Here is a 19,863-nt window from a genome sequence, read left to right as displayed (position 1 = left end):
ATTAGAGGGAGATGTGACTCAGGAGATGTAACATCTTTCCTTTTTTTCCAACAGGATTATCACAAAATAATAAAAAACCCCATGGACATGGGGACGATCAAGAAGCGCCTGGAACACAACTATTACTGGAGTGCCAGTGAATGTATGCAGGATTTCAACACCATGTTTACAAACTGTTACATTTATAACAAGGTAAAAAAGACCAGAAAAGGCTTTAGAAAAGACCCACCTACCCCTGTTACTGTGCAGGTTTTGAACAGGGTCGGCTCCGGGCCCTTCTTGCAAGGATTTGAAATGCCACTAATTGCAGCCATGTTACTTGAAATGCACAAAGCTGTCTTTGTGCTGGCTCTTTCTTCCCCCAGACTAGTTAAAATGGCAAATAGGCCTTTTAATTATAGGTAGATTTCTGTTCTGGGGTTTTGCAGCAAGTTTTTACTCCTTTTATTTTCAGTTAGGAGTTCTCTGGGACGAGCCGTACTTTATGCAGCGCTCTGCAGGTGTTTGGAGGTGCTTTGGTGCTCTGTGTTACTGTCTGGCACTAAATAGTATCTGTTAGCAGCAGAAAGGAGTTCAGGAATCATAACTTTGTTCTTTGACTCTGTGTCCATAAATATGTTCATGCTTACACACATTTAGAATGCTTATTATTACTACTATTAGTATTTTGGGTTTGGCTTGTTTGCTGTTTTGTTAGGTTGTTTGTCATCACTGACCCTGACTGGAGAACAGCTGAAATAAACTAATTAATTAGTTTGAGCCACAGAATGTGTGTTTAGACTCTTCCCTTAGACCTGCTGGCAAGCAGGGAAGGACAGCTCATGCGTTGCAGTTTGCTGCTTCCACGCTGCTGCACAGGATGCTGGTTTATCAGGCTCCTACCAAAGTCCTGATAATTCTCTGGATGCAGCACACTTAGGAGCTGTAATAATTGCATGCTAGAGCAGGAGAGTGGCAAGCAAGGAGGGAGAAGAGCTAATCTGTTTATTGTCAGCGTTTGAATATCATAATTTATTTGAAGGGCATCAGTGTTTTCTAAGCCTGATCTTCAGCCTCGCTGCTTCAGATACGTGAATGATACAACAAAGGCTCATATTCTTCTTTGTGCAGCCCACAGATGACATTGTCCTCATGGCCCAAGCCCTGGAGAAGATATTTCTGCAGAAGGTCGCCCAGATGCCTCAGGAGGAGGTGGAATTGCTACCCCCAGTTCCTAAAGGCAAAGGTCGCAAACCCTCAGCGGGCACACAGAGCGCAGGTACGGACCCCATCCAGGGACAGGGAATGTTGGGAGCTGTTCCTGAGGCCTGACCCACCTCCCAAGCTGCTGGGCTTTTCAGATGGTGATGAGGCTGGGAAGGGAGAGCGGTGGTCTCACAGTTAAAGCAGTGAGGAGGAAGGTGTGAGATGCCTGGGTGATGTTCACTCAGGGTTTCAGGGCTCATCTGTCTCAAGGCCACTGTGCATTTGCCACACAAATCTTGCCATCTGTGACTTGCCCATCCATGCAGCACTTCAGTGAGGGAGGGCAGTGCTGTTGCTTCTCTATGCAAAGAAGAAACCAAGGCAAGAAAAGACAAGGTAGTCAGAAATGCCAGTTTGCTGCCAGTGCCAGACCATGGCATGGAAAGTCTTTACAGATTCGGGTTTATACAGCTCACCCTGGGTCCTGGCAGAAATCTGACACAGCAGAGACTTGGACTCAAATTTTGCTAATCCCCTAAACCCTGTATACTTTTCTTTTGCACACATGGTTACAACATCATAGAATTAAAGGATTTATTAAGCCATTGCAAAAGGCTATGTAGACCATTGCATATCAGTGGAAACTAAGTTTAGTTCAGCTTACCTAGAACTGATTGTAAATGGATTTAGGACTAAAATGTCCAAGCATGCTAAAACAGTTCATAAAGGAGCTTGTGTGGGCTGAGTTAAATGATTGCAGGGTTGTTTTTTTTTTCTCTAAACAAGGTCTGATTGTTGCTCTGGGAAAGTCAATTGTTCCTCTGTTTTCCCACATTTCAGGTGCTAAATGGGGCTATAACTCTATCCAAGCTCAGAGAAATTAATAATGATGTATCTTTTCAACATCCTTTGATAAAACATAGAAAAAGGACTGCTGCTGTTATTGGGTAGTAGATTTGTCTCCCTTTAATGTTACATCAGTAGGCAGGTTTCTAGCAGTGCAGGTGTAGCATCACAGACATTGAGGCCATCAGGAGACTTAAGCTCTACTGAGAATCACAGAACCATAAAATACGGAGTTGGAAGGGACCCACAGGAATCATTGAGCCCAACTCCTGTCCCTGAACAGGACAACCCCAAGAATCCCCCCTTTGCACTTGTGGCAAATCTGGAGTGCTTTGGGCTCCTGCGTGTTCAGGTGCCTTAGGGCAGTGGTTGTTGCCATTTGCATGGTATGAACACCTTCCACTGTCCCATCTCCTTGAGCTCCTGCTCTTTTGCTGAGCTCAGCGCAGCTCTGGGAGCATCAGAGGGGTGAAGACTGTCCCAGAGCAACACACACTCCACGTGAAAAGCTGGAATTATTTTACACGCGGCTGACCTCAACTCGTGGTGCAAGGACTTAGATCAGAGATTCCTCGTTTTTGCTGTACCCTGGGTAACAGCACCGAGCAAGTCACACCGTGTCCTTTGTGCTCTCCCCCGTGGCCCTGGCCTGGGAGAGCCCTTCAGCATCAGTTTGCTCGCAGTACGCTCCCCGCTCTAACCACCAGCGCCTTTCCCCTCTCGTTTGAAAGGAGCGCAGCAAGCCGTGGCCGTGTCTTCCGTGTCCCCGCCGGCCCCGTTCCAGAACGTCCCTCCAGCCGTGTCTCAGACGCCCGTCATCGCTGCCACCCCCGTGCCAACCATCACCGCCACCGTCCCGCCCGTCGCCGCCCCCGCCGCCGCCGCCCCGCCCCCGCCCGCCGCTCCGATCATGCCCGTGGTGCCTCCCACGCCCCCGGTCGTCAAGGTAAATCCCCTTCCTCTGCTGAGCAGGGCTGGGCTGCCAGCCCTCGCTGCTGGCTCCGCGCGTTCCTGCTTTCATCGTTGGCTGGTGAGTTGGAGAGGGTTGAGAACGATTTTGCCGGTTTTCACACGCTCCAGATGAGGTGATGTCACCTGCGTTTGCTTCAGCTCGGTTCCGACCTCTCCTTTTGTAGCGTTCCCCTGTGCTGCTGCTCCGGGGCTGTTGGAATTTCCCCCCATTTTACACCAAATAGCTCAAAGCATCTCTTCCCTCTCTCTGACTGAGCTGATTTTACTGGGGCTGCTCCTTTAAGGTTTGCAGGCTCCAGCATTAGGAATGTTCCTCTCTGCTTTAAACCAGTTCAAGACAAGCCTGTCACTCCAGTTGGAGGAGACTGATGTTGCCTGCAGGTTTTGGGTGCATTAGTTCTGTCTTCCTTACTGAGTAATCTTCTGGGAGTTGTCACTGGTGTTTTGCTGTTTATTATGTTAGTTTATGGGTAAATGGAAATGTTACCTAAATAATTGAAATTTTCTTAGCAAGCTGTGTATTGCTTTAAAAATGATGAAAGCATAGCTCAGAGAAAGCTGGGGTTTTTTTAAAAATCTAAACCGTGGAATTAACTACAACAGTATTGGTTGTGAGTTTGCTTGGACCAGCAGAGGCACAGAATTGTTTTGCTTTTTAACCCAATTGTTTGAGAATTGCTAGAGAAATCGTGAGTCAGATCTTGCAGCTAAGCTGTCCTCGAGGCTCAGAAACCTGTCTCATGTTTCAGTTTCTGTCCAAATAACTTGCTTCTGAGAATCAATTTCATTTTAAAACTCAAGGATGAACCCAGAAGTGAGTTTGCCAAATACACAGTGCAAAATTAATTCTGCTTGGCATTTACTTAAGATTTCCCTTAGATTTCTCTAAGGAACTTTTCCCCCTATCTCCGTCTCCAGAGAAATAAGGAGCACGAGAGAGCTGACTGGACAGTCACAGCTAGAATTTATGTGAGAGGGTTTGTTTGCTTAAGGCAAAATCTACCTTTGCACACCCACTAAATACAGGGGAGTGAGGGCTCACGGGTCTTTGGTGATTAATATGCTTTGGTTCAGAACTTATAGCCTGATCCTGCCACTGGGGACTCAGCCATGTGGTTAAGTTACTGACACTTGCTCAGTCCCGATGCATCAGCTGAGCTGCAGTAATCGACTGGGCGCCCTCCTTTCCCTTGGCAAACACGAGGTAAGAGTCCTGGCTTCCCTCTCAGGGAAATAACACGTTTTGCAGCATGGTTGGGCATGGGTTGGAGACGTGCAAATGGTTGCTTACTGTGGCTCAGGTGACGTGCAGCGTTGTAGCCATTGTGTGTTGGAGCCTCTAGTCACAAATCCCATTTATCCTGGTGAAATAAGTGGGGTTTTTTTCTGTCAGAGGTCAGGCAAAACTAAGGATGAGCTGTGCTAGGCTTTCTGCTGGCTGAGAACTGGGCACGCACTCACGGAGCCTGTCCCTCTGCTGTTTCAGAAAAAGGGAGTGAAGAGGAAAGCAGACACCACCACCCCCACCACCTCTGCCATCACTGCCAGCAGGAGCGAGTCCCCCACGCCCCTCTCGGACCCCAAACAGGCCAAAATCATCGCGCGCAGGGAGAGCGGCGGCCGCCCCATCAAACCACCAAAGAAAGACCTGGAAGATGGAGAGGTCCCACAGCACGCAGGGAAGAAGGGCAAACTCTCTGAGCACCTCAAGTACTGTGACAGCATCCTCAAGGAGATGCTCTCCAAGAAGCACGCAGCCTATGCATGGCCCTTTTACAAGCCCGTGGATGCTGAGGCCTTGGAATTACATGACTATCATGATATTATCAAGCACCCCATGGATCTCAGTACTGTGAAAGTACGTCCTCATTTACCACCTCTTTTTGCTGGGGGTCCCTCTGGTTGCAGAGGACTGGCTCCTTCTGGGGGAGGGGGAAGGGGAAAGGGTGGAAACTGAACCTATTTGGATAGCAAGTGGATGTTTTTATGTTTTGTTTCCATCTCCTCTTCCTTTTTTTGCCATAACCTGGGGCATAACCTTTTTTTTTCTGCCCTGCAAAGCAGATGATGTACACAAAGCAAAGTACAATGGCATCCTCTCCTCTCTGTGGGTAGTCCAGCTGTTTAACTGGTGTTCTTGGCACTCTGTTGCACTCTGGAGAGGTGCTTTATTTCACAGGATTCAGTTGATAACATCCCATTTCTAGAAGCTGCTGCCTACCTACTTGGTGGTGGTGGCAGATAGGCTTACACTGAGCAATTCCAGCTGGAATGTGATGGTACTCAGGGAGATGTATGATGGTTTTGTGGTTCATGCTTGGCTTCTCAAGAGTTTAGCTTTGTATGGTCCAGTATTCTTGTTTTTCCCAGTTGGTTTGGAGATTTGCTGAATCCCTCCATGAAGCAAAGCCATGTCTTTGTAGTTCCCATCTTCTGCTTGTGAGCCAGGCACTAGAATCTGTGTTGGTGGAGGGGGAGACGTGATGTGCAGGAGGTGAAGATGTTGCTGGCTTTCACTGGCATTGCCAGAAGGGTTTTACTGCCAGCTGAGCCAGTGCCTGGGGTTGTCTGAATGCCCAGGTGACAAAAGGGCAGCTGTGGTTGTGATTCCTGTCGCATTCCTTGGCAGATCCTATGTGGTACCTGGGAGCAGCATGTTGCACTCTGATGTGCCATGCATCCATCCCAGGGATGCTGTGGGTCTCCAGAGATATCTGCAGCCGGCTAGATGAAGTCCCAGGTGACTGCAGGAAGATTAGAGATGGAGAGAGTGAAATCCTGCCCCTCTCAAGGCTGGTATTTTCATCTGTGCTTAGGTGATTTCTTATTGCAAGAGATCCTTGTGCTGTGTTCTGAAAAATCTAAGTGCAAAGCTGTGATTTCTTGGGTTGGTGACTCCTTCATACTTAAATCTCTTTATAGTCCTCACTTCATTCTTTTAAAATTGTACACCTCTGCCCTTTTCAGGCAAGTGCAGGTGATAGCCTCCCTCTTCACCTGACTAGTGTAGGGCAGAAAATTGGAGACAGGTTGATGGCAAACCCAGTGGAGTCTTTTACACCTAAAGGCTCTGGGTTTCTCATTCCACATGGTAGTATTTTTCTTAATAAAGCTGTTTGAAGTGCTGTCTGGTATTGGTTTTTTATGAAGTGTTTTATTGTCATTGCTCTTGGCCTGTAGATCATAGTGTGACTTCTCAGAGATGCAGCCCATAATACGTTCACTGCGTGGAACAGAAACCTGCCATTTGCAGGCAGTGTCATTTTCCAGTGTCAGGGACTTCCTCTGTGGCTCTGAAAGGTTTTTAGATTTAATTCTGCCCAAGTGACAATGGCCATGATAAAGCAGCACAACTAATGGCCTCCAAACTAACCAGGGAGGGATTATGTGAGAAAGTAAAACACAGGCACTGCTGCAGCTGTAACACATCCTGTCTCTTTGCTTCTGTCACTATGTTAGGTTTTAGTTTCCTCTGAGAATATCCTTCACATCCAGGAGCATTTTTTCCCTGGCAGAGGTGTCTCCAGGAGGATGTGGAGGTTGTTTTCTCTGCGTGTGGTGGAGGAAGCACCTCCACCTGAGGTGGAGGTTGGCTGTTGCAACTGTGCCTGGGGCAGGTGAGATGGAGGGGCTGTAGCTGAGCTTGTTGCAGCCAGGAGCAAAAGGATGTGCTGGAATTTTGTGCTGGAGCTAGGACTGAGAGTGGGAACAGCTGAAGGGACAGGATCTGTGAGTTCATCTCCACCTCAGAGAGGGAAAGAGTAGAACTGCTTGGAGTAGGAAAGGATGGAAGTGTGAGGAGAGAGGGAGGCAGCAGCTCTAATTCCCTGTGAGGAGTGGGATGCACTGAGGCTGGAGCTGCTGCTGCCCTGTCCCCAGGCAGGCAGGGACCACGTGCAGAACATCCCTGTCCCACTCTGTGGTGCTGGGGAGGCAGGAGTTGGGGGAACCTGGAGCACCTCTTCTCCTGCTCCATCCTCTGGCTGCCAGGTCCCAGCAGTGACATGGATGTCTCTGCCTTTGTTTTACTCTGTGGTGAACAAGCAACAGGCCTTGCTGTACAAAAGGATTTCCACAAGGTGGTTGCTTTTGGAATAAAGCACTTCCTCCAGGGATGTAACTGTGCTCACCCCTCAATTTTCCTGCAGTGAACTGCTGTAGTTTCAGTGCAGCTGAGTCCAGGGTCTTAAAAGTGAGGAGACATTCTTTGTGTCCTGCCCAGAGAGGAGGCAAAGAAAAGACTCACCTTAGAGCTGGAGGCACGTTAGACATGAGGAAACGAATTTCTGAACATTAAAGATGATTGAACAATTGATTGAGGGGGAAAATGAGATTGCTGTGGGTAAATGCTGTGTGTGGGACAGAGGATGGGCGAGCTGGCCTGCCTGCACCTCTGCCAGCCCCGCCTGTCTGACTCCTGATTTGCAGTTGTAAATGTAATCACTTTTTTTTTTTTTGTAAAGCAGCTGGATATGTCTAAGTGTATTTGTAACCAAAGATATTCCAGCCCACCGATTTAAAGTGCTTTTCTTTCTTTTGTTAAGCTAATTATTCTTTATAAGAAAACAAAACAAAAATCCATGGATTAAAACTGTTGGGCTAGAAAACTGTTGAGTTTGGATGAAAAGCAAAGCCTCAGACATTGGAATGTATTTCATAGGCAGTAATCAGGCCCTGAGTATGCCAAACAAATATAAAAAGGCCTTTCATGCAGTAAGATGTATTTTAAAATAAACGGGCCCTTTGGTTTCAACATATGTTTTGCTTTGGCATTGGCCTGAGAGGCTTTTCAGACAGGAGCACCAAAACCTATTTCCCTTTCTGCCTTTGTGCTGTGGCTCCCAGACTGTCTCCTGGTTTATTCACCAGGAAAATGAGGTCTCCTGACAAAAAGTTTGACAGATGTCTGGCTGCAGCACAGCAGGGAGCAAAGCTGCAGGGATGTCACCACCCTGCATCAGGTCCCTCAGAAGCTGTGTCCCTGGAGGTGAAATTCTGCCCTTTTCACAACAAAAACAGCTCCAGGAGTCATTGTAGTGTTTCAAGACAGTTCCAAGGTCTATCCCAGCTGTGGAATTTCTGTAGTTCCATGAACAAATGGGAATTTTGCTGGTGTTAGGGGTGGGTGATGGACCCTGAGCATCCCTGACTGCTGCTGGGATGGGGGATGTCTGTCCCCATCATGTCCCCTGCCTGTCTGCCAGTCAACCCTTCCCTTCTCTGGGGATACAGGTGCCCAAGACACACAAAAGGGAGGCCTGTAAGCACTTGGCAAATAGAGAATTTCTTTAAACCCAGGTCTTTTAAATGCAAATGAAATCTAGTGTTAGCTTCTCTTTCCTTTCAGCAGGAGTAATTGGAGCTAAGGTTTTATACATAGTAGTAATATATGCATAAAATCAATTAAGTGCTGGGAATGCTATAAACTGCTCTCTAAACCCAAATCATTCAGTCCCAAACAGCAAAAGAAATGGATGGAAGTGAGAGCTGAAAAATAAGAGAAAGGAACAAGGTACAAATATTTGATATTTATTCTCACTACTCTAGGAAATAAAATTATGAGTAGGTTCATAAAGGGTGAATTCTGTATCCATTTCTATCAGTTGGACTTTTAAATTGAGAGTGGGAGTTGTAGTTTAACTGTAAATGCCTATTTTGCTGTAGGAATTGCTGAGCAAACCTCCTGCCCCCTGCTAGCAGCAAGTCAGATTTTCATGATCTTTTCTGCCCTTTCAGATTTACAAGGCAAATATATCCAAGCATTTGTAGAAATACACACTTAAGGTACTGCTGTAATTGTAACTTGCTTGTTGAGTCTTGCCCTTTCCATCCATGACTTGTTTCTATTAGCTCCTGATCCATTTTTCTAAATGATTTTTCTGATGATTTTTAAATGTTTTCTGGTAGAATGTGGACCCTGACAGATTTATATTTTACTACTTAGAAAACAAGTTCAGTTTAGAATCTTAGTGTTTAAACTGCTATGAAATATCAACTTCTTTGGTTGCCTGGTGTTTATTTGCCTGTTTTACAAAGTAGGAACTCTGAATGTTATTTAGGAACCAATAACCCAAATCAAACTTCCATTCTCCTAGATGGGATTTTTGAGGCTGTCCTGTCTCTGAGGTTCACATGCCCTCCATGCAGTTGCTACAAATGCCTTTTGCTTATGGCTTTTTTTTTTTCCCCCTTTCCCTTTGGCTTGTTTGTTTGCAGAAAAAAATGGACAGTCGGGAATACCAGGATGCACAAGGTTTTGCAGCAGATATTCGGTTAATGTTCTCTAATTGTTACAAGTACAATCCTCCAGACCACGAGGTGGTGGCCATGGCCAGGAAGCTCCAGGTAAAGGTGTTGGCAAATGCATCTTCCAGAGTGTGTTTAGTTCAGGTACAAGGTGAGGTCCAGGTGTGGATCTGCTCTTGGCACCAACAAGGGAGACTCCTCCAGCCCTTGGCAGGAGCCTCGTGCTCTCTGCAGGACTGTCGTGCTCTTCACATGGTGTGGGCCCAATGCCACGTTCAGCTCCTAAAATATTATAATCCTTGCTGTTAAAGTCAAGGGAGGATTTTCTCGGGCTTTCCAGATGGGCAGCCATATTCTGTATATTATTATTTACTTGTAGTGCACAAAGACCCTGCCCCTGATGTATTTAAGAGACCAGAGTGAGCTGTTTGCGGCCGAGGCTCCTTTGGTCACCCATTTTCCTCCTTTTTTGCAGGATGTCTTTGAGATGAGGTTTGCAAAAATGCCTGATGAGCCTGCAGAGGCCCCCCCTCCACCTCCCCCAACAGCCCCAGTGGTGAGCAAAAGCACAGAGAGCAGCCACAGCAGCGAGGAGAGCTCCTCCGACTCCGACAGCTCCGACTCCGAGGAGGAGCGGGCGACTCGGCTGGCCGAGCTCCAGGAGCAGGTACTGCCCCATCCCAGCTGTGTGTCCGTGCATTAGACAGAGCACAGCGGCAGGAATTGTGTCCTGAAAAATCCCACCTAGGCTGGGATGCAGGGAAACACTCCCTGCTAAAGGGGAAAAGCAATTCAGCTGTGCGATCAGTGTGTGTTTAATCTAATGGTAATTTCCCTCAAGATTGTTTTTCTCAGTGCTAATGCTCTCTACTTCCTTCTGGGATCCCAAAATATGGTTGATTTTTGACTTTAGGATATACTTACACCTTGGGATGTAGAGGGAAGGATTTGTGGAGGCATCAGTTACCTTGCCTTGATGGATTTTCCCCCATTTCCCCCCAGCTGAAAGCCGTCCACGAGCAGCTGGCTGCACTGTCCCAAGCGCCAGTGAACAAACCAAAGAAAAAAAAAGAGAAGAAGGAGAAAGAGAAGAAAAAGAAAGATAAAGAGAAGGAAAAGGAAAAGCACAAAGTAAAAGCCGAGGAGGAGAAGAAACCCAAGGTGGCTCAACCACCAAAACAAACCCAACAGAAGAAAGCCCCAGCTAAGAAAGCAAACAGCACAACCACAGCTAACAGGTGAGAGCCAGCCTTCCAACAAGGTACCTTGAGGGGACAGCCAGGAGCTTCCAGCCTTGTCCTTAATTCCTGGGGAAGCTCAGTAGTAGTTAATTTGCTGCTGAATACTGTTCCCATTCCCAGACAGCTCCAGGGAGTCTTCAACTTGGAGCTGGCAGTGCAACCATCATGTTTTCAGTGTCCAGCTCTTTGAATCCCTGCCTGATTGCTCTCAGATAAGGTTTTGGGGGCTGCCTTTTGTGCAGCCACCAAGAATGTGCCATTTCATAGCTGCCCCCCTGCTGCTTCTTGGGCTTGTTGTCACACTTCACAGGGCTAAAATATAACAGGAACACAACAGCTGATCTCAGGCTGCTGAACTTTTTCAGCACTTGTGGTGCTGTTCCAGCCATCTGACGAGAGCTTCAAAGCCAAGAGCATGGGGATGTTTGTTACAAGGGAGTTGGGGGGAAAAAAAATAATTCATTGCTGTGTCCCCATGAATGTTTTCATGCTTGACAACCTCCCCAGGCAGCCCAAGAAAGGAGGCAAGCAGGCATCTGCAACCTACGACTCGGATGAGGAGGAGGAAGGGCTGCCCATGACTTATGATGAGAAACGACAGCTCAGCCTGGACATCAACCGCCTGCCCGGGGAGAAGCTGGGCAGGGTGGTTCACATCATCCAGTCCCGGGAACCTTCCCTCAGAGACTCCAATCCCGACGAGATTGAAATAGATTTTGAAACCTTGAAGCCCACAACGTTACGAGAACTGGAGAGATACGTGAAATCTTGTTTACAGAAAAAACAAAGGAAACCATTTTGTAAGTTACCCTCCCGGGGCACGTGTTCCCCCCAGCAGCTCTGGGGCTCAGCTGTGGAGTCAGGGCATGTGTACTGAGGTTCTCTTACCCACCTGTTGGCTATGTGATGACAGGAATTTTTAGAGATTCTTTTCTCCCAAGGAAATGTACAGAAACTTTCTATTTTTTCTCTGTTCTTTCTTCCCGTGGTGTCCTGCTGCAGAGACCTGGAGAGTCAATGTGCTCCTCTGCAAGACCTTTGGGTTGCCTTTATTACTTACCCAGGCTCTGGAAGGCCCTGTAAAGGTTTCAGTCTCACTGTGTCAGGTGTTATGTGCCCACATCTGGAAGGATCAGTTTCTTATCCTGAATAGTTTAGCATCTAATTAGGAAGGAAACAAAAAAACGTGGTTGGGATCCAAACCACCAAGGCAATAAATGATTTGCACAAGGTTACCTGTGGATTCTGGGTGTGTCTGAGCTGTTTATTCACCCCAAAACTGTTCATCCTGCATGGCCTGATCACCACGTTGCCCTCACCCTCTATCAGATCAGAGGATGAATGTCAGTCTGCTGCTGAGTGTGTGGTTCGGTGTGGGACACACTTTGTGCCTTGTCCACAAAGCAAATTCTTGCAGCTCCTTGGGAGTTTAGCTCCATCTGGACAGCAAGAGGATCACCTACCTGAAATGCTCCTGGCTCTCTTGGTTAAGGGAGTTTTGCTTTTAAGATTGACACAAAAGCTACTCCCTGCTTTTGTATGTCACCTCCGTTCCTTCCCCCCAGGATTTTCAGGAAGGCCTAAGCAAAATACAGACTTTCACCTTTCTTTTTGCTTTATTTTTTTTCCCCTCCCTGAATCCTTCACTGTTGGAATATCTCAGGAAAGGACTTTCCAGAGTGCTTAGGAACAGAAAGCATCCTTTAATTTTGGAACCAAAGTGTAGAGTAACACAGATAACCTCAGATATCCACCCTGTGAGCCTGGCATGCCTGAGCCAGGCTGGGCTCTTGTGCTGGGTGTTCCCTCTTAGGACTGCACTTTACTTTTCTTTTTTTGGTTTTATTTTTTTTTAAATCATTGCTTTAAAACAGCTCACAGAAATGTAGGTATTTCCTTGCTGGATCAGGCAAAATATCTGGCTCCTGTCTTGTGCTTCCAATCCTGGCCAACACCTGTGTTCAATTACTCCTCCTTTGGAGGAATATTTCCTTTCCTTGGCAGTAGGAGTGTTGCTGGTACTTCTCACCCTTTCCATCCTGGTGCAGTTACATTCCTGTTGTCTGCCAGCCTTTGCTTCAGTTGGGTTTTAATTTGCCTCTGTTTTGTTTTCTCTTTAGAGCAACATAAACCACAGTAGATTCTTGTGTGAGGGGATCAGAAGTTTTAATGGCAGATGCTTTACTCCTGACAACCTTTAATGGGACACTTTATTTTACAGGGCAGAAAACCCATGTAACAATTCTGTAATTGCAAATCTGTAATTATTGACCATATAACTGGCTGGTAAGTAACCTGTAATGACAAGGTTATTACATGGATATTTCTATCTTCTAAAATACTTTCCAGAAGATCTCTCTTTAAAAAAAATTGCATGTTACAGGATGGTGGTGATTTGATGAGCAAGGCAACTTCAGGTGTTGCCTTCTCTCTGGGATGTGTAGTTGCTGTGTGAGCACTGGATCTTGGCAGTGTCACTGCAGAGTGTGCACACAGATGTACATGCCCTGTAAAATAGTGATGTCCACTCTTTTCCCCAGCATCCCTGCACTTTCAGAAACTCTGCCTTCCTCCTCCACAGCTGCCAGTGGCAAAAAGCAAGCAGCAAAGTCAAAAGAAGAGTTAGCTCAGGAAAAGAAGAAAGAACTAGAAAAACGGTTACAGGATGTCAGTGGGCAGCTAAACAACAACAAGAAGCCTGCAAAGAAAGGTAATGGCTCTGGTTTTATGTGAAAACAGCATCCAAAAGTGGGCAGACTTTGTCATAGGGTCAAAACCTCTGCCTTGGGTTTGGTTCTGTGACAGAAACCCTCAGAGAGTTCCTGCTGGGCACTGAGCTACTGTGTGGGACTGCTTTGGTCCATGGCCAGGTGGAAACTGCTGGGTGGCAAATGGGAGCTGTCTTGGAGGCAATTCCTCCTTCAGAGGGAGGAGGATCTTCCCTGTGTTAGCCTGGTGTGCACAGCCCACACCACAGAGCATCTAACACACGCGGGGTCACAAAAATCCCAAACCCCCACGTAGCTCAGGATGCTCCAGAAGGTTCCCCCAGAGCAAACAAAGCTGCTGCCAGCTTTCCCAAGGGGGTTTTGCTGTGCTCAGAGATGGACACTGCCCCACAGCAGAGCTCCTGTGTGGATCCCACACTTCCATGGTCACTGGCAGTCGAAGGAGCCCTGTCACCCTGCGGGTCAAATTGGGAAGGAAGGCTGTGGGCAACCCTTCTGTGTTTTAATTCCTTGCAATTAACCACATCCCTGCCTTGTTCCCCTGCAGAGAAATCCGGCTCCACTCCCTCTGGAGGCCCTTCCCGGCTCAGCAGCAGCAGCTCCTCCGAGTCCGGGAGCAGCAGCTCCAGCGGCTCCAGCTCGGACAGCAGCGACTCGGAATGAGCTGGGGACACTCGGACACAAACCCCAAAGGGACACCCCCTCCCTCCCCATGCTCTGCAGTGTCCCTTCCCCTCCTTAAACCCCTGCTCTCGGGCCACGGTGGTCAGGTTTTATCCCCTCTCTCTTTCTCTGACTTGTTTTTTATTTTATTTTTTAACTCAGTGTTACAAAAGGTATCTTCCATTTTTTTTTTTTTTTTGGTGGGGGGGGAGGGGGCTCTCTTTTAATAGGTCAAAGATCTTTGAGTGTGTGTGTGTGACTAGACTTTATGACAAATAGTTCCCTTTGCATAAAGTCTCTAAAATTTACATTTTATTTGGAGAAAATTGGTCGAAAATGGAAGAACTTTGAGCTCTTAGCAGGAGATAAATAGAAAATTCTGCAAGGTTTGTAGTACATTTCCCTCCCAGCCCTTTCCCTCTCCCCAGAATATTCTCTTTTAATAAGCCTGCCTGGCTCACACAAGGTAAAAACCATCTTTTTTTAAAGAAATCTCTGTAAAATGGTACTGTATCTGAAAGATGTTAGCTTTTGAACTAGTTGGTGTATTTGTTATTAGCACTAGTATTCTTAATCTCCAAGTCTACAGTGTGATGAAAATGTCAGATGCTATCATCTTTTTACATAAAAACAACAACAAAAAAATCCAAAAAAATTCTCATGTACTGTGGATTGCTAACATGCTTTTTTTTTTTTTTTTTAAAAAATCTTGGTAGAGGCATAGGCACCTGTTCAGGAAGGTCTTGAAGCATGAATTTAACTTTTAAGCACACGAGCAATAGTGGTTGCATTTCTTGGTTTTCCACTCAAAAGCTTCACTTTTCCCGGGGATTCATTGGGAAGAAGGGAGCAAGGGACACACTCAAGTTTCTTGGGAATGGTATTTTTAACATTAAATAGATAATTTCCAGGAAATGGACGCTCTCTATGAAAGTTTTCATGGAATTGAGAGGAGTTTTTTGGCTGGAAGTTGTCAGCTGGAGCCTGGAGTGATCCCTGCAGTGACCAGGACAAGTCATGTGCCCATTACTGGGCACATCTTCGGGATTTTCTTCATGACAAACACCTCAGTCTGGGCTTAAAATAAAGCAGCACTTGAGCTCCAGCTGAGGCTGAGCTGGCAGGGGAAGTGGAGAGAGGGATTTTGTGTGCGTTTGGGCTTCTTGCTTTTGAGTTTGCTTTGTTTTTCTCCCTTCCCCTCATCGTTCTGGTAGCGAGCTCCTCGACAGGGGATGCTCCTCCTGTGTCAGGCAGGGTGCAGATTCCAGGCACTGAAATGTTTTACCTCAATGAAAAAGGAAAAAGAGGGGAGGGAGAAGAAAAAAAAAAAAAAAGCTAATTTTTTAAAGCTTGCTATTTTTTTGACCTGCACTGCTGCAATACACCCTGGTTTCAGTGTCCCTAATTTCATGTATATACCATGACTTTATTTATTAAACACCATCAGTCATTTAAAAGGTAATAAAACCTAACAAAAGCCAAGTTGGGGTTCTGCAGGCCAGCAGACAGGCAGACTTTTAATGAGGTTTGAACCAGATTTAAAACAAACAAACAACAACAAAGCAAATAAAAATCCATGAATTTATTTATATACCTTGGACTTTATACCTACAGGTGCTACAGTCCAGTCTCTTGTGTGTCTGGTGCTCTGACATGTTTGGTCTGTTCATTTTTAGATACTTTTTCCCTCTTTTTTTCACCCCAGTCCCCCTTTTTCCCCATTTTGTACAGATTTTGGAGACGTACAATTTGATATAATTTTATTTTCTCGGTGGTCTTCCCCCCCCCCCCCTTTTTTTTTGTTTTGGTGGAACAAGGGGGGGTTTTATCCTTTTCTAATCCAATTTTAGGAAAACACCAGTTCTATAATGATATAAAATGTGTAATCAGAGGGGCAGAAGTTTTATTGTAAATTCTTTTTATTGTAAAGAAACAAAATATACAGAGTTTGACAGAAAATTCTGCCTTTCCTTCTCCAGCACCAGCCCCTAAGGCTGCCTCTCTCCTGTGGGGTAGCCCTAAAATTCACCTTCCTGTGCTCTCCCAGCAGTGCAAATTGCTCCAGATTTTATTTTCCCCACGGGTGAGTGGCCCTGGAGCACCCTCAAGGCCAGCACAAGATTTCCTTTGCACACTCAGCCTCCAGGAGCTGGGACAGGAGATGCTGTGCTGGGCTGTGGGCTCTGGTGGATGTCCATGTGCTGGGAATCTGGGAATCACTGCCTGTTTTAGCATTCCAAGGTTTGCACTTCCAGCTGCATCCATGCTCAGTGCCAGTCACCCACTGCCCAGCAGCCAAGGGTGATTTGCTGGATACTTGAGCATCTGCCTCTCAAAATCTGCTGGTGACCAGAGATTGTTTCCCAGAGCATTTGAAAGAAAAATGTTCTGGTTTTTACTGAAATTCATGATTTTTCTTTCCCATTAACAATGGAGTTCAGTTCTGATATTTTTTTTTTTAAGTTCTGCCCTTATAAATCCTTCCCCCAGACAGATCCCTGGTAATATATTTTCAGAATTTACTTTGAGGAAATGTAATATTCACCTAATTAAGAGCTTGGGTTTCTTTTTAACGGGGTTGGGTTTCACCTGTGTTTCTCCTGTTGCCTGCGACTCAAAACGGTCAAAACCAAGGAATATTTTAATGAATAATTGCAACCAATTCACTGCCACGGCATTTGGATAAACAAACTCCCAGTTTTCCCTTCCTGGGACCTTTTCCTGCGTGCTCAACCCTGAGCTGTGGTGGTGGCTTCCGTGGCGAGGACAAACCGGAGCTGGCGTCGGAGGCAGCAGCATCACTGCCACAAAAAACCTGGGAATGCTGCTCTGTCACCATCCTCTGGTATCAGGAACAAGCCCTGGAACACACAGACATCCCTCGAGGAGCCACGGGGCTGTCCCACCAAAATCAGTTGGAGCCAGAGGGGTTGAGAACCACGTGGGAAGTGATGGGAAAAGGCCTGGCCTGAGACTGGCTCAGCGCTGGAGGAGGATCCCTGTTGGAGCTGGAAAACCATCCCAGCTTGGGGATTTTCAAGGAAAACAACCTGCCAAGGCCACCATGGAATGGGAAGAACCACCTGCACAGCCTTGATCCACCAGCTGCAACTTGGGCTTCCACTTATTGGGAAACTTTTCATGGGAAGTGAGGTGTTCCCAACAAAATGGAGCGAGGAGAAATCCATTTTGGCATGACCCAGGGAATACATGGATGACTCTTCACTTCCAAATGTTGTCCTTACACTTTTCCATTCTCAGATCATTCGTAGTGCTCCTTATCCCCACCGTGTCCATGGGGGTTCCTCTTGTACAACCCAGGTTTCTCCAGGAGAGATGTTTCCTGTCCAGAGTAAGTAGCAGGAGCCCTAAATGAGTTGGGAACTGAACCAACAGAGCATTTATTTAACTGGGTTTTATTGCATGACACGTCAGTCCAGATGTCACGAAATAACTTTGAAATGATCAAACATACAACGTTTGAAAGAACATTTTTAAACTTAAGAATTAAAAAAAAAAAAAAAAAAAAAAAAGGAAAAAAAAATTTTTATGGTAGAATTTTTCTTGAATGAACAAAGTTTAACTTTGTTTTCCAGGGGAAACTTCACTGAAATCAGTATGATTTCATATGTATGCATACACACAGAGTTTTATTGAAACTGCTTTTTCGGACGAATTCCTGTTTTAACAAAATATCTGACCAGACCTTTCTCAATCAACCAGCATTACTGCACCTTTTAAAAACTTTGTGAACCTTTTCTCTGATTGTAAACTCAGCCTGTCTCGTGGCTCAGTGGGACCAGAGGGAGATCCCCAGCCCGGGGACTCAGGCCCTGACCCATCGACCGAAGGAATCTCTCGGCTCCAACAGCTCTCTGCACACCAAATGTGTCGTCTACACACAAAAATCACTGCAATTTTTGTACTGATGTGGTTTGAACCTTGCCTACCCCCAGGGTTTGGAACTGTAGGAGTGATGTTTCAGGACTGTGGCACTGCTGGGAGGGTGGTGACCCCCCCCAAACACACCCAGCACTTGTGTGTGTGGAAATGCACAGCCGAGTTCCCCCTGAGGTCTCTTCCCTGCTCTCCATGTGGTAGAAGCAGACTGCAGTTACCTGATCTAGTTCTTTCTCTGCTTTGGGGACTTTTAGACCAGTTTTTAATTTTTTTTTCCTTGTTTTGAAAGGAATGATTGGGTTTTTTTTTTTTAAAGCTGGGGTTGAAGCTGAGGGGGCAGGGGTCGGGGCATGATAAAGACAAACCACAACCTTTTTAGTACTGAATTTTAAATTCTCAGTCTCTTCTCAACCCTGAGCAGTTACCACTAGGGCTAACTGTGGGCAGGCTCTGCATCATTAAAGAGAAATTTAGGATTCCTTACACAGCAGCATTATCTTGCTCGAGCTGCATTTTGTAAAGAAAATGGTATTTACATATCTTTTTAAAATGTCATTTTTAAAAAATAAATTAAACCACCAGCTAGGATTTGACACAGGCCACTTAGAACACAGCCCTGATACTGGCATAACCAATCCAGAAAGATTTGTTGTTGTATTTTTGTTTTGTTATTTTGGGTTTTTTTTAAATATTTAAAGAAAAAAAAAGAAATTGTTACTTTTCTGTATGATGTGCATGCAAATTTACCGTAACTCTTTTTCTTAAAACTTTTTAGTGCCATTTCTAGTATATTCCTGTAAATGTCAGTTATTCAAAAGAGTCAATGTAAGTAGTTTAGCTTGTTTATTGCAAATTGCTGGCCTCAAACAAAACAGACTTAAAAAAAAAAAAAAAAAAAAAGAGTTAGAAAGTAATCTTTGATGTTACTGGTAAACACGGACCCTGGTCCTGGGGCATTCGTTTTGTTTTCATAATAAAAAGAAAAATTGTTTTGTGTGTGCAGTTTGATCCCGTATTTTCCCCTCTCCTCATCTTTTCCAGGTGTGGCACTCGTCCCAGCCCAAACCTGCACTGAGCAGTGCCAGGAGCCAAACAAAAATCTATTGAGTCCTGGTGCCACGAGTCCTGTGGGATAATTTGGAGGTCATTCTGTATGTTTTGTGGAGTGTCACACTCAGGGGCTCAGTGCCCTCAGAGTGGGGGCAGCGCTGGGGTGTCTGAATCACAGCTGAGTACCTGGGATAAAACTGCTTTAAATCCCCCTTTTTTTTGGTGAGGGGAATTCAGCTGCGCCCGTATCCCAGGGCAGCCAAGGAAGCGCTTGGACTCTGCCCAGGATCCTACAGTCTGCAGGGTCTTAAATTCTGTGAGAATTGCTCCTGACTGAGGTAAGTTGGGCTGAAAGGAGATCAGATTTCCCCCAGGTTTGCCGCTGGCTTCTCTGAAGCCACCAGGAGCTGCAGGAAGCAGAGGGACTTTGTCACCTGCTGCAGCAGCCAGGGCTGGCTCTGTGAGCTCAGGGTGACCTGGAAGGCACAGCTTGAAAAGGGGGGGCTGGAGCAGCTGGTCCCAGTCCCAGCAGAGTCCCAGCATTGCTGTGTGGGGCCAGGATCTATTTTGGTCACTGGAGAGGCTTGGGGTTGGTTTTGCTGTTTGGTTTGTGTGCAAGGTGGGGTTACCACAGCCAGGCTGCCCCAGGGTGGTTAATCTTTCTCTAACCCTGTTCCTGCTCACTGCCTTTCCAAGCCAGCATCTCCAAGGTTTCAGCAAACCTGTTTCACTCTGCTCTTGTATCAGGGACATTCCCACAGGGGCTGTTTGTTCAACCTGTCCTCTGAACAACCTCGTGTGAGGCAGCTGAGGATGTTTCTGTAGCATTTACAGGTGAGTTATTTCTAGGGGTGGCAAGCAGAGCTGTTCCCTGCAGGCTGGGAAGGGGTTGAGGACAGGCAGGACAGGATTGAGGTTCAGCTCTCACTGGTCATGCCTTGAATCCTGGGGCCAAGTCTGGGCCCCTCACTGCAAGATGGACAGTGAGGGGCTGGAATGAGTCCAGAGAAGGGAAGAAAAGGGGCTGGAGA

At 46.3% G+C, this 19,863-nt stretch overlaps 1 protein-coding gene across 3 annotated transcripts in view; it reads left to right on the top strand.

Annotated features, from left to right (window-relative positions):
- BRD3 (bromodomain containing 3) overlaps positions 1 to 18,772 on the top strand; it is a 38,869-nt gene extending 20,097 nt beyond the window's left edge. For all 3 annotated transcript variants that reach the window (XM_069031606.1, XM_069031608.1, XM_069031607.1), the window contains 10 exons: positions 55 to 192; positions 1,111 to 1,258; positions 2,763 to 2,977; positions 4,490 to 4,861; positions 9,220 to 9,348; positions 9,725 to 9,916; positions 10,252 to 10,487; positions 10,998 to 11,290; positions 13,072 to 13,200; positions 13,767 to 18,772. In XM_069031606.1, the coding sequence (XP_068887707.1) occupies positions 55 to 192; positions 1,111 to 1,258; positions 2,763 to 2,977; positions 4,490 to 4,861; positions 9,220 to 9,348; positions 9,725 to 9,916; positions 10,252 to 10,487; positions 10,998 to 11,290; positions 13,072 to 13,200; positions 13,767 to 13,882 (1,968 nt within the window). In that variant the 3' untranslated portion in view covers positions 13,883 to 18,772. The remainder of the gene's footprint in view (positions 1 to 54; positions 193 to 1,110; positions 1,259 to 2,762; positions 2,978 to 4,489; positions 4,862 to 9,219; positions 9,349 to 9,724; positions 9,917 to 10,251; positions 10,488 to 10,997; positions 11,291 to 13,071; positions 13,201 to 13,766) is intronic.
- The last annotated feature ends 1,091 nt before the right edge of the window (positions 18,773 to 19,863 follow it).

This window comes from Aphelocoma coerulescens, chromosome 17 (genome assembly GCF_041296385.1).
Source record: "Aphelocoma coerulescens isolate FSJ_1873_10779 chromosome 17, UR_Acoe_1.0, whole genome shotgun sequence".
In the NCBI taxonomy this organism is placed as follows: domain Eukaryota; kingdom Metazoa; phylum Chordata; class Aves; order Passeriformes; family Corvidae; genus Aphelocoma; species Aphelocoma coerulescens.
The sequence above is the reverse complement of the archived record's forward strand: the minus strand, read 5'-3'. Positions and strand labels throughout refer to the sequence as shown.